The sequence below is a fragment of the Sinocyclocheilus grahami genome, unplaced genomic scaffold (genome assembly GCF_001515645.1).
Source record: "Sinocyclocheilus grahami isolate Dianchi unplaced genomic scaffold, SAMN03320097.WGS_v1.1 scaffold288.1, whole genome shotgun sequence".
Lineage (NCBI taxonomy): Eukaryota > Metazoa > Chordata > Actinopteri > Cypriniformes > Cyprinidae > Sinocyclocheilus > Sinocyclocheilus grahami.
In genome coordinates, this window is record NW_015505467.1 from 1,737,982 (window position 1) to 1,757,444 (window position 19,463).

The 19,463-nt window shown below is 37.4% G+C and overlaps 1 protein-coding gene across 1 annotated transcript in view; it reads left to right on the forward strand.

Annotated features, from left to right (window-relative positions):
• The window catches only part of LOC107600653 (lipopolysaccharide-responsive and beige-like anchor protein), a 312,032-nt gene that overhangs the window by 255,803 nt on the left and 36,766 nt on the right, over window positions 1-19,463 (forward strand). Inside the window, exons 48-49 of the mRNA XM_016292600.1 lie at window positions 866-985; window positions 3,966-4,118. Of these exons, the coding sequence (XP_016148086.1) occupies window positions 866-985; window positions 3,966-4,118 (273 nt within the window). The remainder of the gene's footprint in view (window positions 1-865; window positions 986-3,965; window positions 4,119-19,463) is intronic.

The following is a 19,463-nucleotide window of genomic DNA, read 5'->3' on the forward strand; positions in this document are numbered from 1 at the left end:
CTTTGTACAGTGTCAGTTGCTTCACATTTAAATTAGGTCTATGTTTTATTTAGTTTGAATGTTTAGAGCATTCACATATTCCTTATAAATTCTACTCACAAAGAGAGAGAGCCAGAGCTAGAGGTCACTAGCCCATTCCTGGCCATCACTGTAATTGTTACAGTTTTTCACTTTCATTGCCATTCCCTGTTGGCCCATTGTATTGATCCCATCCCATTATTATCAGGCTTATCCCAAATCCACTTCACCAAACACCCTAATTCATGTACCATAGCACAAATCAGCAACCTCGTGATATTGAGGCTCTTGACAGAAAAAAGTAGGGTGTTAAATTCAGTCAAGCACTCAAAAGCCTCTGCGTAATTAGGGTAGTTTTCTTTCATGGTGTAGCTTACCGGGGTGCTATTCACTCTAATTGCGTCCTTCTCATCGGGGAGGTATTGTTTCAAAAGAACCACCTATTGATTCTGCACAAACAAGATTAAGCATGATTAGAAAAGAACAAATAATGCACTTGTAAAGGATTTACTGTATGACCAGGGTTAATAACAGGTTTCTTTAGCATTCAGGTCCCTCTTTTGGGGAAGAGGATGTCATTTAGTGCACACAAATTAGGATCATATTGTTTAAGGCTTTGTTATGAACAGCAGGCATCGATGCTAAATAAGAGATTCTGGTCTGGTTGCACATATTGAAAAATTTTAAAATTGCAGGCTAAACGCTGATCAAAGTAGACTCGTAGTTATTAAATACATGATCTGTGCTCAGTGGAATTTGCCCTGTAGTTGTTTTAGGCCCTAACATGACTTTGTAATACTCATTTTAGCGTGAATGTGTGTATTTTTTCGTTCTCTTCTATTCTCAGGAGCCTTTCACAACGTTCTTCCTGAATTTCCAAGGTGGGAAATTTGACCACGCAGATCGCACTTTCTCTTCAGTGTCCAGAGCCTGGAGAAACTGCCAGAGGGACACGTCTGACGTGAAGGTATGTCAACATATGTGCATGACACTCAGAAATGCTTTGTGAGTCATAATATTACCTTTTAATTTAAATGTTCATTTATTGTCATGAATCCATATTTATTCACATGCACAAAGCTGTACTTGTGCTTATTTACTCTTATTCAGGCATCAGTCGGTCCCTGGATTTGGTTTTTGCCTTGCACTGATATTTTTCACAAATGTGGAGGCTATTACATGATTAGACGTTTCTCTAGTGAGTTGACTTCCTCTTGGTAACTGGAGCTTGCTGGGACTTGGTGTGAGGGCAGTTGTCATGGAGACACTGCAGCTCTCTGCCCGGCTGCCCCCATCACCTTTCCATAAAAACTGGCCCTAGCACATGTACGGTCACAACCAATCCTTGTCATGCTACTATGAAAGCGTCAAGGGTCCTTGATCAAAGCTTTAAACTAATCTTGATTTCAAACTTCCCCCCTTTCCCCCCTTTCACTCTCTCTTGCGAAACCTTTCATAACACTCTAACCCTCAGTTGAACCTTTTGTCGTTCGGCCCCAAACCAAAGTCAGACAGCAATCCCAACTGCACACTCAGAGGCCCTCAGAGTTTTCAGCATTAACTTTAACAAATGTCCAGAACTATTGAAATATTCATTACAACAGACAGCCATTTTGTTAGCACGGTCGTTGCATGCTGCCGTTTTTCAGGGGCTGATTGCGCTCATTTGATAATAAGACATGTGGCTCACATTACATGGTCACACTTGATACCGAAAGCTTCACTCAAAGCCCAGTTTGGATTCTACGTGAGCTTGTCACTGTGGATCAGCATAACAGGGTTGGCGTGCATCAAAACCGAATGGAGTACTTGACTAAAAACCTGGAAATCACCTTCAGTTTATTTGACTTTGAAGCTGTGCATTTCAAACATGTTTCACTTTTCTTAACCCTGCAAAAAGGGTCTGATAGGTGCAAATGAGAAGCAAAGAAGTGCCTTCAAATTTAATAATGTATCAATTTGCCATGCTGTTATCCCTTTTTCTTAAAAAAAAACAAAAAGCACAGTAGTCCACCCACATTTAGAAACACCCCCTCATTCAACCAAGGGGTGAAAAGCCTTTAGCAGTTTTTGTGTCTAGGCTAAAGAGAGCTATAATGGCCTAAAGCCACGCTGATCCTGTCTGTCTCTAGTCAGGCAAACTCTGGCCTGACCTTTAACCTCCATCCCCTGACCCCCGTGCACTAGGCTGAAAGCAGTGCGGACACTGAAAGTTTCCCCTCAGGGGAATCAGAGAGGACCTAAGAGCGGGCCCAGGGGCACCCCTCTCTACTGACCCGCAGCAGGACAGGATTTTGGATCACAGGTTTTGCCCTATGACCAGTTCTGCTCAAGGGCCATTGCGCATAATAGCTCCCCAATGAAGACGCCAAATTTACACCAGGCTCCATACATGAACCTCAGGGCGCCTGGTGCCATTGTAAAATCGTGACCTTTTTGTTTTAAAGACTTCGGTTTTAAAGAGAGGACCAGAAAGAAATGAGGCAGGAGGCTAGTTTTGAACTTCCACCTTTTGTTTGCTCATCTAATTGGCCACTCACTGAGGAGCTGTGTTGTATATACATAACATATTAATGCATGCTATGCTATATTAAACATGTAAAGTTGTATTTATTCTTATATGGATGTTTAAATTTAAACCTAAAATGTTATTCTTCTACATAGAAACATTAACCATGTGGTTTTTGCTCTTTTTAATGGACCTTTCACAGAAAACCATAGATTAATTTGGATGTGAGACAGAACTTGATTGGTCTATGACTACAGAGTGAGTGATAGATTGTCAGTTAGATGGTTCTCCCAAGGGACTCATGTTTCTGCAGAGCAAGAGCATGTTTATCCTCCAAGGACTAACTTCAGACCAATACCAAGTACAAGTTAACAATTTTAATTTGATAGCTGATATTTTTAAATTTAGACCCAGAGTTTTATTCCTCTCCATTGAAACAATTTTAAGAATCCTGTTTGTCTCATATAATCAAGTTATATAATAAACTTGACCACATTTGAGCGCTGTAGCAAGAGCAGCAAGAATGATTGTTTCCTCCAAACACTGTGTAATGAGAATTAAGAAAAATGCCCATATATTTTATAAATGAGGAAAGAGATCTATTACTGTTTACCATGCTTTGACTGCAGCGTGCCACTGCACTGCAATGTTCTTTCAGGATGACATGCAGTCACTCTTTCTGTGAAGACTTTAAAATTGGATATTAAACTAGAGTAGCTCCAACTGCATCTTTCACTTAGAGTGGCAGCATGGCACAGATTAAAGGCTAAAGATTCAAAGAAGGAATAACTGATTCCTCCAGTCCTGATTCCCATTTAATGAGCTGTTATATTGTATAGATATCTAGAAATACTTGAAACTGGATGCATCTGCTTTTGCACAATAATCAGCTTTGCTTCCTTGTTTACTTTCTTGTTTGGAATGAATTATTGAATGTTATTTGGTGAATTATTTTGAATAATTATTTTTGATTGTCGAATATGTCTAATTTAGGAATGTCAAAGTCACTGTGTAAATGATGTTTATCATTTTGGCAAACATGCCAACAAATCTACCCCCCCCCCCCCCCCCCCCCCCCCCCCCCCCATTTCCTTTTGATTTTGAGTCTAAGACTGCCATAGAGGCAGTGAGTTCTCATATATTTCAGTGATATCAGCATAAAAAATATATACTGCCAACAACACCTTTTATTAATTTTTTTACATTATATACATATTTTATTTACACGTTTTATACATATTATACAGTACATATATACATTTGATTTAGTTTTCTTTCTTAAAAATTAACTGCATTTGTTAACATCATGTACCAAAAAGTTACTTAAATAATTAAGATTAAATATTTAAAATTGATTACAAGCCCTAAACTAATTATTTTATCAGTTAATAATTTGAAATTTATAGTTACATATGCCTTTTTTCTGTCTCTCTCACAGGAGTTGATCCCTGAGTTCTATTACCTCCCAGAGATGTTTGTCAACTCCAATAATTACAACCTGGGAGTGATGGATGATGGGACGGTGGTGTCAGATGTGGAGCTGCCGCCCTGGGCCAAGAGTCCTGAGGAGTTCGTACGGATCAACCGACTCGTACGTTCACTCTCTGTGTCTCCATCTTTCTTTCCCTCTCTCTCCATCTTTCTTTATCTCCCTTATTAAATTGCTGTTAAAGTGCTGATTGCGAGTGGCTCTGGCGAGCGTGTCTGGCTCTTTGTGTCTATTTGTGTGTGCGTGTGTGCACGCTAATGCTGTGACCTGTTTTATGCTGATAATTACAACTCTGATATCAGTCTGACTCTCCCATTAATCATCTCTTTCTGTGTCTCACACATAACCCCCTCATCCAGTGTCAATGTTCTGACATGCACACAGACGTTCACACACTTCTCTAAGTCTGTGTGTAGGGTTGCACTTTAGTTGTTTGATCACTATCAGATAAAGTGCTGCTTTCTCTTTGATGTGTGTACATGCTATAGAAAAGTAGTAGTCACAGTCATACTGATTGCACTGTTATGAACAGTACTGGTGCTGCATTAATTGGTGTCACTGCCTTATATCACAGACTCTGCCATTAAATTGTATGACAGTGCTTCTGTACAGAGTGTCAAATGTTCTGACACAATCTAAACTAACTGCATGGGCAGCTTGTAGTCAGTAGTAAGTGCACATTAATGTAACATGAGACCCTTTGTTGTCATAAGAGTCAAAGGTATTCTATTTTTTGGGATATTTTAAGCTGTCATCCTCTACCAAAACAAATTTATGTTTTAAAATTTTGTTGCTTTATTATATTAGCAAAGTAGGCCATGCACACAGTGAAAAGTTTTTGAATTTAAATTTACATACAGAAGTGACTGTAAACAAGGCAGTTAACTCACTTTTTATTTAGGGATTTTATTTTTTAAATTTATTTATTTTTGGTTACTGGACATTTTAGTGTGTTTTGTTTATACTAAAGACCATGTGCTTTCTAGGACCACAATGTGTGGGTTACCCATGGACCGCAAGGGTTGATGGGAGTAATTGTGGTGAAGAAAAAATGCAATTCGGTAAAGACATGCATCCGTTTCCTCAAATGAGCTGTCAGTGTCCAAAAGAGAGTGGCAGCAATACATTAGCAACTTATTGTTTAGTTTGGTTCTTTTGTTCTCTTCAAACCATGAATGATTTCCATCACTGGAGTAAATTACATTTTACAATATATTAAAATTAGGGGTCGACCGGTATGGGTTTTTCACTGGCCGATGCCGATATTTAGAAATCAGGGTGGCCGATATATGATGCTGATTTTTTGGCCAATATGTTTGGCCGATTTTCTTTTTCTTTTTCTTTTTTTTTCCCTTCATCTCATAAAAGTGAGTTTGAGTAAATGATTATTGCAAGGTACAAGATAGTAATAGTAGTAGTAGCCTAATTCAGAGTAACAATACATGGCTCAAAACATAAGCACCTTCTCAAAACTGTTCTGAAGCATGCTTTTTGTTTATGTTTGCTGACAGACACCAGTGTTTCCCACAGACTTGCAAATACAAACTCATTCTCTGCCAGCAGGAGGCACTGTTGGAGCGAGAGATATAGCGGTTTCCCCGGTGATGGCTGTAATCAAATAAGCACTGCGTTCACAAACACTACTTTTATCAGGCATTACAGGAAAGACAAAATGAAAATGACACCAAAGCTTTTCTAAAGACGGTCGATTCTTTTCAAAGATATATTCATATAAAAACACCAGCGCTGCATTTTAATTTTGAAACGTGCAGTGATCAGTTTATTCAGCGAAGTAATAACTCAATGTATGGAAACACTGGACACTACTATAAGTCAAATGGCCAAGTGATAAAAATAAAAGAGTTCACACATAATACACAGCCTGATGCTCATAACTGCGTAGAGTGCACTGGCCACAAGCGATGACATCGTGGATGCTACTGTCGGACCTACACACACATTTCACGAAGAAAGTTAACGTGCACGTTACAATCAGCCCAGAAGTTTCGTCTGAATTGCATGTGTTTCTACTTTCACATGCAAATGACTTGTTGCACTTATGAATATGATAACTTTCCGGCATCAATGCTAGAAGGGTGAAACGTAATTATGCGTTCGAAACGGTCTGTTTTGCCCTGCCATCATTAGCTGAAGCTGTGTGTGAACAAGAAGCGGCTGCAGAGTTGCTCCATCTCTCACGCACGACACGCAGCCAGAGACAGATTCTCCGTGTTCCGCAACAACGCTTAGCTGCCCGCAGATGCGCCTGCCTATAAATCGGCCTAATTTGCAGCACAATCGGCCTATGCCGATTAATTAAAAAATGCCAAAAATCGGCCGATCAATCAGTCGACCTCTAATTAAAATAGGAAATGGTTATTTGAAATTGTAATAATATTTCAAATTATTACAGTTTTACTGTACTTTTGATTAATGCAGCCTTATTGAGCATAAGAGACTTAAAAAACATTTTTAAAAATCTAACTGACCACAAACTTTTAATAATAGTGTATATGCATATGTAATATAAATGTATAATTTTGTTGGGTTTCTTTCCTATGAGTTTGTAAATCTGTGTCACATATGATGTTATAGTATTCTAAAATTCTTATAAAAATAGAAATGGCATCTGGATTGTCTGTCCTGTATCATGAGGACAGCTACCCTCACAGCTAGCCTGCACTGATCCCTCCCTATGTTCTGACCATTCTTACCTCAAAACTGCTCTCAGATCAGTTTGATGCTTACTTCTCAGCTAAATGCCCATAATATACTGTTCCTTGCAATATACAAAAGATAAGAGAATGCAGCTGGTGCATCTGTAATTAGTTTCCCTTTCCTTTCCTTACTTTCCTATAGCAAAGAAATTATAAAACTGATATCAGATCATTGCAAAAGCTCACCTTTGCCAGCACTAAATTTGTCTTAATATGCACAGCAACACACACAATGAGGCACAACATGAATCGACTGACTTTGTCCAGTGTGAAGATTCACTATTGATCTGAGCAGCAGAGAGTGAAGTAGATGGACATGCATGTAATGTAACAAGCTTAGACTGTATACTAGTCATTACAGCATATTACATCATAGGAATTGGACCAGCAAAGTTCATTAGTTCCAAAATTGTTTTGCAGTAACTAAACTTAATAATTTGACATTTTAATTAAATTAATTTAAAAGAAAATATTTTTAAAAAACCGTGCAAGCTATTCCTTTAAAATTGTCAAATTTGACGCTTTTAGAATGAGTAAACAGAGTAGACAGTAGAATTAGCAGAAAGAATTAGACACATCTACTTATTATTTATTATTATTTTTATGCACATTTTATAATAATAGTTAAGCCATTAAATCATTGCTAGCCATGTGATAATATTATTAAATAATTAAGCATTGTCATTAATGCAGTAGCAGTTTTAAGGAATTTTGTGCTTATGACAATTCTGACCTATAGTAGTGTGCCTATTTTGTAAGCATCTCTTTGTAACCTGTCTAAATATGTCATACATGTTAACGCTTGTGATACTTGTGAATTCAGTTTAATCTTTCGCTTCTGATCAGTTTTTGACTGTGTTTGAGTGTGCAAGAAAAGGAAGTGAGAAAGAAGGATTGAACAGTGTGAGTCATAAGGCTCCATGTGCTCCACGGTTGTGTTCAGCTGGTGTGTATAAACATTGTGCTGAATCTTCTCAGTAAAGCTCAGCAGACCCTCTTCAGCAAGGACAGCTACAGGTTTTATCCTCTTTTCCAGTAATTTGACTTTCCAGTTTATCTTTTCATAATAAAAAAAAATGCTCTGATCTCTTAAATGTGCCCTGTCTCTGTCAGCAGTTATTTTACACTAATCCCAGAAACCCCTCATTAACAGGAGCTCCTCTTTCTTGTGTGTGTGTGTGTGTGTAAAGTGGGCATGAGCACCGCTGATGACTTATAGCTGGCATTAGGGGATGTCAGCTGTTCTACTCTGCTACAATGGGCTACATTTGTAATGAGGGCATAGACTCAGTCAGAGACAGACACGTGCAGCAGAGAGCTAATGGCCTGCTACACTCTTTAGCTCATCTGTCACTAATGGCCAGAAAACAGCATGATGCACACACATGGTCATTTATGTTCTATAGATGATTAACAGCTAATTAAATTGCAATCTGCACCAGTCATGCTAAATGCATGCTTGCAGAAATAACTGCACTCACAATTGGTGCACAGTTTTTGTGAGCGCCTCTGTGTATCCTTAAAAGAGCAAAATAATCTCTTCAAACATTATACAAAATGACCATAGTACTAAATCAAGTTCTTAAAATGCTTCAACCAAAAATGATATATAACAATTTTACAAATCAGGGCTTAGTTTCTGCTTCCTTTTTGGTTCCTTTAAACATTTTAATTATTCTAAAAATATTTGGGAAAAGAAACAAAAATAATTTGTATTGCATTTACTGTCCTCAACAGGCTGTTGCCAAATTAAGAAATATAAATATTAGAACTAAATTGAATTTCATTCATTAATTTAAAAAATATATTTTTACAAAGACCTTTTAATTACTTATTGGTTGGTGCATTGGTCATGTCGTGTGCTCTCATTCATTAAAAAAACTAGACTCATAAGAGACATTCCTTGAGAAATCAGACTTCACCTGTTTTTTTGTTGTTGTTTTTTTGGAGGGGGGGATCAGACTGGTTGTGTTCTATGCTTTTGATTCACTACAAAGAATTGGCTCATGAAAAGCATTTATTTGAGAATCAGATTACAGAGGTGACATTGCATGCTTTGGTTATTAACTCAATTAACTCAGGAATCATTTGTTTGGGAACCACTACACTGGTTGTGTTTTATGCCTTTGATTCACTAAAAGCTCAAGGTCAGAAGATACATCCATTCTGGAATTGGACTAAATTAGTGTATTTTATGCTGTAGATTTAGTAGCATTTTTTTTTTTTGGCTGCCAAATAGTCATTTCCAGTTTTACATGGAGATTTACATAACCGCTTATAGCTAGCTCATTTCAAAAATGACATCAAAACTGAAAACTATTTTTCTACTTTTGCATGATGTCAGTATAGCTCCAATACTACTGCCATATCAACCAATGTAACATAAACTCAAAACATTCAGTGCACCGTTAAAGGTGCAATGTGTAATTTTTGCAGCACCAAGCAGAAATTTTAAATAATGTTTGTTTTCAAACAGGTTTTTTTTTTTTTTTTTCAAACGCTGCCATTCCACTACGCTGTCCAAGCTGTCTTAAAGGAATAGTTCACCCAAAAATGACAAATTTGTCATCATTTACTCATCCTCCTGTCATTCCAAACCTGTATAAGTTACTTTCTTATGTTGAACACAAAAGAAGATATTTTGAAACATTTTGAAGAACCAAACTGTTGTTGGTCCCCATTGACATCCATAGCAGGGAAATAAATACTATGGAAGTCAATAGGGGACCATCAACTGTTTGATTACCAGCATTCTTCAAAATATGATCTTTTATGTTCAACATAAGAAAGAAACTCATACGGGTTTGGAACGACATGAGGGTGAGTAAATGATGACACAATTTTTGGGAGAATTATGCCTTTAAGTGCTACACCACTCCTCTGTCCTCTCCCAGAGTCCTATTGTGCTAATGGGTGCTGACACAGTGCAGGATTCATGAGCATTGTAAATACATACGTTTAAGGATGTGTGTTGGATTAAGTGGGTATTTTAAACAGACCCCTGCTGAAATAAAAACATTTCTGTCTTCCTCTCCCCTCATATCCTTCCCTCCCTTTCTGATGTCACACGACACTCACATCAGCAGCGATTGCTGTTTTTACCACAGGGTTGAGGGAGAGGTTAAGAACTTGATCCCACCCACCAGATAACAAGTCAGTTCTGGCCACTGTCATGCTAAAGAACATTCCACAATACATTACTAAACCTTCATCACATATTCACCCAGATATGACTGCAGCAATGGCAGGTGATTGTAGACTTAACTGTGCACTAGCCTTGGACCAGGTTGCTCTCCATATACCTCAAAAAGGTCTTTGAAGATCTTTAAGGGAGATGGTTTCAGCCTAGAAGAAAGCTGATCCTGTTACACTAACTTACTTGATCATGTGTTGACATTGAGAATGATGTAGCAATAGAGTGAGAGAAAGTTAATATCTCAGTTCAGTGTTTCATCAGCTAATTTACAGACATGGTCATTTACTGGGAAAGTGTCCTACTGGTCTTATTACAGTTTAAAAGTGTGTAAACTGCAGAAACTCATATAACCTGGTGGCTGATAACCACTAAAAATGACTTTCAGAGAACATTCAAAGAGCATTTGGTTGCCAAATAATTTTTTTTAGTTGGCAAATTGCAGACCTGGTCATTCATATTCATCATGTTTTATCAAAAACCAATGCAGTAGTTAAAAATCCACATAGATATGCATTAAAATAATTTTAAGCTTCACCATCATTAGAAGATCATCTAGTATGTGAAACAGTTGCCTTGTAGTACATAGTGTAATACTCATGCATACACAGGAACTTAATATGTGCTTCAGTTCATAGTTTCTTATTTTACTCATTTACTTGTCATTGTTAATTGAGTATTGTAAATTATTACAGCAGACATTTACATTGTAAATATGTGCAAGTAGTCTGTAATTTAACTGATATTAAGTCTGCAGAGCATTAAGTTTACATCACAATTAACGGTTTCCAGTTTATTTTCGGACATGATGCAAAAAAATACAAATAAAATTGGCTCACAGATTCATAGAGGGAGTCATTTGTAAGCTTAGTAACTGCTTTGAATGGATCACTGTCAGATTCTTGCTTGTTAGTTTGATACAGTTACCTGAATCTTTTTGAGCGAGTCAATCAAAAGAATTGGTTCATAAGAGTAATTTGTTTGTGAATCAGACATCATGAAGCACACTGTGTTTGTTGTACAATGCAAAAGAGATGCAGAAAAATCTTAAAGGAAACACTGTCATATACAGTGGGTACGGAAAGTATTCAGACCCCCTTAAATTTTTCACTCTTTGTGATATTGCAGCCATTTGCTAAAATCATTTCTGTTAATTTTTTAATTTTTTAATTTTTCCTCATTAATGTACACAGTCAATATGGGGTGCTGTGTGTACATTAATGAGGAAAAAAAATTAACTTAAATGATTTTAGCAAATGGCTGCAATATAACAAAGAGTGAAAAATTTAAGGGGGTCTGAATACTTTCCGTACCCACTGTATACACTACCTGTCAAACGTTTATCTTATGCTCGCCAAGGCTGCATTTGTTTGATCAAAAATTCAGTAAAACGGTAATATTGTGAAATATTATTACTCTGTAATAGAACTTTGTTTTAAAATATGTATAATATATTCCAGTAATGTTATAACTGTATTTTCAGCAGCCATTACTCCAGTCTTCAGTCATATGATCCTTCAGAAATCATTCTAATATGCTGATTTGGTTCTCAAGAAATGTTTCTTATTATTATCAGCCAGACTCAAGTCGTATTATACAAAAAATACACAGAAACACTAATGCAGATGACAGTTTATCATCCACGGAGAGCATTGCACCCATCAGATTGAAATGCCAATATGATCTGAAAGAGAGTGGCACAGTGACATGGGATTGTTAGAAAGAATCACTGAGCTTGTATATGCATGTAAGTGTGTGTGTGCATGCGTGCAAGCTTTCTTGTTTGTCAGGGCATATTTGCTGATTGTAGGCAACTACTGAAAAAGACTCTGACATGCACCAAAACCAGGACATGATGCTGTGGTGCAACCAGGTCTGCTGCTCTTTGTAACAGCTTAAAGGGATAGTTCACCCAAAAATGAAAATCATGTCATTAATTACTCACCCTCATTTCGTTCTAAACCCGAAAGACCTTCCTTCATCTTTGGAACACAAAGATATTTTTGGTGAAATCTGAGAGCTTTCTACAAGAACATTTTTGTGCACAAAGAAAACAAAAATATGACTTTATTTAATAATTTCTTCTCTTCCATGTCAGTCTTCTTTTCACATTCATGAGAGTACCATGAGCCGGATTTTGAGTCATAGACAAGAAGGCTGCTACAAAAAATAAGAATCTCACACACAAGGCAACTTTGGGCAATGTTGCCGTCAACGGCCAATTAGTTGAGAGACAGGGCCCATGACCGATTTAAAGTATCCAGATATAAATTTGTTAACCAGTTTCAGTGGAAAAGTGCCCATGTAACATTGCTCAAAAAAAGTTGCCCGGCAAAATTGCTCAAAAAGTTGCCCCATGTATCATCGGCCTTAAAGGATTAGTTCACCCAAAATTTGTCCATAAATTACTCACCCTCAAGTCATCCTAGGTGTATATGACTTTGTTCTTTCAGACGAATCCAGTCGGAGTTATAAAGGGAGTTATAAAGTTTAATGGCACTCAGCGGGTGTTGCAGTGCATCAGTCCAAAAGAAGTTAAAGGGTTAGTTCACCCAAAAATGAAAATTAGCCCATAAATTACTCGCCCTCAAGTCATTCTAGCTGTATATGACTGTGACGAGAGGGGCGGGGCGAAGAGCCGTGGGAACGTAGCAAGGCCGGTGGAGTAAATGCTAATGCGTGACACCTGCGCCACTCAACGGTCTTGAGTCCTACGGAGGAGCTCTGGAAGGATAAAAGGAGGAGTGATGACAGTGTTGGATGAGAGAGGACCAGGCCTGGATTTTATTTTGTGTTTTGTGTGCGGCAGTCGTCCGCGAGGGGCTGCCGCTTTACTTTCATTTTGTGTTTAAATGTTTAAATGTTCGCCGGTTCCCGCCTCCTTCTTCCTGTGACTACGACGTTGTTACAATGACTTTCTTCTTTCAGACGAATCCAGTCGGAGTTATATTAAAAATCGTCTTTGATCTTTCAAGCTGTTTCATGGCACTCAGCGGGCGTTGCATGCATCAGTCCAAAAGAACCCCATCCATAAAAAAGTGTCTCACACGGCTCCGGGGGGTGAACAAAGGCCTTCTGTAGCGAATAGATGCGTTTTTGTAAAAAAAAATATCCATATTCAAAATGTAATAATTACTTTAATGTAGCTTGCGCTCACTGTTGAACACGAAAGCAGTTCCGGGCGGATGACGTATGAAGGTCGGCTTTGCCGATCAGAAGTGACGCACGCGGAAGCGCAGGGGAGAGATCAAAACAAATCAACGATCACTAATTAGAAGTACAAAACGAGGATTTTTAAAACAGAATGTCAGAGGATTTCGATATAAGCCAAGAGGAGACTGGTTTTCTTTTGCTAAAGTAAGGAATCTTTCCTTCTTTTTTCCTGTTAACAAACATTGGTTTTCATGAGACTCACCGGCGCATGCGCAGCGGTGACCTCCATACATCATCCGCCTGGAACTGCTTCCGTTTACAACAGTGAGCACAAGCTAGATTAAATGGATTATTACGTTTTAAATATGGTTATTTTTCTTACAAAAACACATCGATTCGCTACAGGAGGACTTTGTTCACCCCCCGGAGCCGTGTGAGAGACTTTTTTATGGGCGGGATGGATGGGCGCTTTTTATTTCACTTCTTTTGGACTGATGCACTGCAACACTTGCTGAGTGCCATTAAACAGCTTGAAAGATCAAAGACAATTTTTAATATAACTCTGACTGGATTCGTCTGAAAGAAGAAAGTCATATACACCTAGGATGACTTGAGGGTGAGTAATTTATGGGCTAATTTTCATTTTTGGGTGAACTAACCCTTTAATGTTGCTGCTGTATCAAACTGTATTCATATCAGTTAGAGTCAAGTTTTCCATGTTAGTTGTGTGGCATATTTAATTGTATGCTGCCAGTGAAGGCAGTGAGGAAGCTCACTAGGATTTGGAACAGAGATACTGTCATATAGTCAAGTATTTGTGTTTGCTAACTATTTAGTAATGTGTGCAGTATTGTGTTAGGACATTTCTGGAATGAACAGTCACGTCTTTTACAGCACAAGCTCTAGCTCTAGTTGTTGGACTATGTTGAAGTTCATATTGGCTGTACAGCTGGGACCGATAACTGAATCAGCATTAAATCAAGCTCACACTTTGCTGAGAGACAAATGTCATTTTAAGTTGAGTAAAAACACACCCAGGACTGACGTGCACCCGTGAATGCGGTGTCCTGAAGTTTGTCAGATTTATATGATGACAGCTTTTTGCACTTACTAAAGTGTGCTGGGATTCTGGGTGATTCCATTAAGCGTTGTTGCCTTGTGTGGGAACTGAAGGTCAACATAATATTCTAATGGTGAGATCACATGATGTTTGAGTTGAGCTTGTGGTTTATTAGTGCCTTTGATTTTAGTTTCATCACAAGGGCTGAACACATGTAGCAGCAGACATTATCTAAACTGAGAGGATGAGTCTGTGTCATGTCTTATAACGAACAACGTCACGAAACTCTTGAGTTTCCCACAGCCTGTCCACAGGCTGCATGTCTCCATGTGAAGACCACAGACGTCTGCCATGTCAGAGGTCATCAGTGTTTGCATTCTCCTCTCATCTCCTCACGCATTCTTTTCTGTTCAAACACATCTACAGCCATGTCCTAATGCATCTCAGATCACACTGTTTCTGCTATTGCTGTTGTTAATGTGGCTACTGTACCTTAATCGTCAATACTGACAGGGTGGGAAATTGTGGATAATTTTGCCTACCACCTACCAACCACAATGGTGAACAACTAGTCTCAAATTGGCCTTGATGTGACATGTTACCGCAGTTTTGGCTGTGATTTTTATTTTGTAAAAATATTTTAAATGTAAAAGGTTTTCATGCATTTAAAATATTTACATGTAAATATGCTATTTATTCATTTAGAAAGTATTTCATTCTTTATTTTTATTATTTTCAAAAATAAGTATAGGAAAGGAAACAAAGCACTACAACTGTCAGGGATGACCTAACCAATAGTGGACAGAGACCAGTTTTTTTTTTTTTTTTTATAAATTTGAAACTAAAAATATTAATAACATTTTAATAAATTGAACTAAACAATATATACATATATATATATATATATACAGTGGTGTGAAAAAGTGTTGACCCCCTTCCTGATTTCTTATTTTTTTGCATGTTTGTCACATTTTAATGTTTCAGATCATCAAACAAATTTAAATATTAGTCAAAGATAACACAAGTGAACACAACATGCAGTTTTTAAATGAAGGTTTTTATTATTAAGGGAAAACAAAATCCAAAACTACATGGCCCTGTGTGAAAAAGTGTTTGCCCCCTAAACCTAATAACTGGTTGGGCCACCCTTAGCAGCAACAACTGCAATCAAGCGTTTGCGATAACTTGCAATGAGTCTGTTACAACGCTGTGGAGGAATTTTGGTCCACTCATCTATGCAGAATTGTTGTAATTCAGCCACATTGGAGGGTTTTCGAGCATGAACCGCCTTTTTAAGGTCATGCCACAGCATCTCAATAGGATTCAGGTCAGGACTTTGACTAGGCCACTATATTTTTTTCAGTTCATATATGCAAAATGTTTCATCATATATATATAAGTTGAAGTTGAAGTATAAAAATGGTATAAAAGATATATATATACATAAAAATAGACTAACCAACTACCTATCTGACTAAACTAATGCTGAACTAAAACTAAAATAAAAGTAAATAAAACCTAAATTGTAATTTTTAAAAAATGAAAGCTAATAATAAAGTCAAAATTACAAAAATAAATAAATAAATAAAGCTCAGAATATCAATAAAATTATAATGGTATAAAATACAAAAATACTATAATATACTAAAATATACTATAATAACTTAAACATTACTAAAATAACACTAATGGTGCTTTCACACCTGTAGATCGATTGCTTTGTTCCCGAAACGGGGATTAAAATTATTACAATGTTGCTTTTTTTTTCTTATATATATATATACTAAAATACTATAATATACTAAAATATACTATAATAACTTAAACATTACTAAAATAACACTAATGGTGCTTTCACACCTGTAGATCGATTGCTTTGTTCCCGAAACGGGGATTAAAATTATTACAATGCTGCTTTTTTTTTTTCTTGGTGCGGTTCGCTTTCACACGGCAAAGTTTCTAAACAGACCAAAATTGTTAATACAAGTCACGTGCGAGTAAACTGTCCTCTCATTGGGTCAAAGTTCCATGGCTTATTTTCCGTGATTCCGCTCATAGCTGTCATCCGTCAGGATGGAATGACAACAACTTCACAGGCTTATTGTTGGGTTTTTTGTAGCTGTCGTTATATTAATTATTAACCCATCATACATTGTGATATAGCCTGGTTCGTTGGTCCGTTTGATCGGATTGCTCAAAAAAAAGGTCTACTTTCAAGGCCAAGGCCAGCTCTCTTGTTCAAGACTGCTCCCATATGACTCAATCGCAAGCATAACATCACAGACTAATTTTAGAGTTTCAATAAAACATACGTATGTGTACTGTTAGTCAATTTGAATCAAAGTGTTAGCTAAATGACTGCTTTCTTACTAATCAGTTTTACATAAATGACATGAAAACTGATATTTCTTAGAATCTGCCCACCTCTTCACACTGTGTTAGTGTTTGTTTCTTTTCCCATTTCAGTTTCTGATAATGAAATAGAGTGCATGTGTCTGCACAGTATCTGCTAGTGTTGTCATGAGCTGTTTTATGATGATTCCTCCTCCTTTGTGATGTAATGTAGGGAGTAGAGAGGAGCCTGTGAAATACCGTGATCCACTGCAGCTGACACACTTTACGGGACTCCAGAAGTTTCTCTCTTCAGCCTGTTGATGTGCATGTGTGCACGGCTTGTTTGTTGTGGGATAGGAAGAAATGCATCTTAGCCTTGAATTTCTCCTTCACAGTCATTCACTCAAGCATGCCCTGTGAATAAATGGAGAAATTAATTTTCAGCATGGGTGCAACTCATTGGCCTCTCTCTCACACATACACACACAATCACTCTCACCCCGTCTGCATTTCAAACCAACCTCGACAAGGACGACAAGTTTAGGACATCCATCATGGAAGTCACTGACCCCAGATATCAACATTCACACCAACAGCAGAGCATCTTAATTTACTGCTGCTTCGTATGACTCTGTTGTGCTAAACTTCTGGGGATTCTCAGGGTCACCTTACATGTACCCCAGCCATAATAGGCAGAGAATGATATACTCATGAATGATATTGGCCTGGGCTTTTCTAGGGTTATGATGCATTATACTGGAAACAGGAAAGGTCATTACACCGTACAGCTACTTGGTGCATTACTTACGTTTTTTCATGTACTGTATATATGCTCACAGATGACCGATGTGTCGTCACAAAGACAGTGTTGAACATTTAAAAGAAAGTTCATTTTCATAAGCAGAAATGGTACCAAAGTAGTTCTTTTTTTGTTGCGGATTGATCACAAACAGAATCTAGCTATGAACTTGAGATGATAGTTATTCATGAGAAAGCGAATATTTAGTCATTAAAAAGTGCATTTTCCATTCTTAAATAAAAACATTTATGTACTTGTATATATATATATATTTATTTGCACAATTAAAACTTGATAACTTTTTTTCCCAACCTGCTTGAAGGTCTCAGGATTCTACTACTAGATTGGATTTGATTTATTTAAATATGTACACAGTACACACACATATGTAAACACAAACTTGTATTATGGATGCAATTAAGCCCTAAAATATAAAAATACATTACCTTGATGAATAAAGGTAACAAACATGCTGTTTGTTGTTAGTTTATAAAACATAATGCATTGACTAATGCAAATTGAACCTCGTTTTAAAGAGTTACCATTGTTGGAAAAAATAGGAGGACTTAAATATACCCCTACCTCTCTCAGTGTAATATTTACATTACCACTTATTCTCAGAATAAAAATACATCATTACCTGATCAGTCACTCTCTGTAGACTTAAAGAGTTCAGAGTAGAAGTTAATCAGCTCAGCCATCTATTCTAATCATTCTTTGTGTGCCGTAGACACACACATGCTTGTCTCATGACTGAATCACACTGAACCAGACTGAATCACAGTCATTTGAGAGGCCCTGCCACTCTTAAACAGCTATCCAAATAATACTTTCTGCACTGCACCTCAGCCAGATGCATTCTGGGATGAAGGGTCTTGTTCGGCTACCTCTAATTACAGTCTCTTCTTTAGGCCTATTCAGACAGAATTAGTTTTAAAGTAATAATTACCAGAGCTTATCCGTGATTTTGATCTTGAACCAGAGTGTCCAGGTCAGTCATTTTTCTAGACTGCACATTGCTGGTAAAGATTACAGTGTCTTTTACCTTCTGTAAAATGGCCTGAAAGAATAATCACAGGTAGTAGCAGTCTTGTTTGAATTCACGTGCTGGTTAAAAAGTTTGTGAATTGATTTATAGCAGGCCATGTCCGGTACATAAGTGTTTCAAGAAGAGGTCAGTCAATGAAAAAAATAAAAAATGAAAATATACATCTTATTCAGAAATATATCCTTTTGTGGACTTTGCTATTACAAAGATGGGAAAAGATTATTTGTATCCCAAAAAAAACACTATGAGGACGGAGCTTAAACATTTGTCAGACTATATGAATAGCCAATTTTAAATGTCCCTTTTCTTCATAGTTAACATATAGCAAATATGCCTCCTATAATACAATTATTTAGATTTTAGAATTTTATTTATAATTATTATAAAGGTGCCATAGAATGGAAAACTGTATTTACCTTGGCATAGTTGAATAATAACAGTTCTGTACATGGAAATGACATACCGTGAGCCTCAAACACCATTGTTTCCTCCTTCTTATGTAAATATTGCGCATTCAAAAGACCACTGAAAAATAGGCGAATCAGAACATAACACCGACTGTGACGTTACAGTCGGGATCACTAATATGTACGCCCCCAACATTTGCATATACCCGCTCATGTTTTATGCCAGCCGCCACCTGGACCTGCACAGCCGAATCATCAGAAGTTCTGCAGGTATTGTGAAGAAACAAGTGAGGATAATAGCGAAAATGGCAGAGAGGATGATGGCGAATGATTTACAGATCCTGAGCACCACTGACAAGCATCTGATCTTGTAAAATGTGTGGTAAGTACTGCCGCTGTAGTTTACACAGCACGTGCGATCGCAAATCTCAAAAGTGAAACGTGATCGTGCATTCGAAAGCAGTTTCAATGCCCCGCATATTAATAGCGGCACCCTGATGTCCGCATTTTATATACAGTATAATTACCCAACGATATAACTGCGAGAGAAAGTATTGACATATATATTTTCCCTGTGTTTCCTTCCTGCTGTGTGAGCTACTGAAATGAGCCGCACTGTGAAACAGCCAATCAGAGCAGAGCTCAACATTATTATTCATGACCCTTCCAAATAAGGTAAAAACTGAGCATTTCATTCTAGGGACAAATCTTAGGGTTGTAAATGGACATGTAAAAC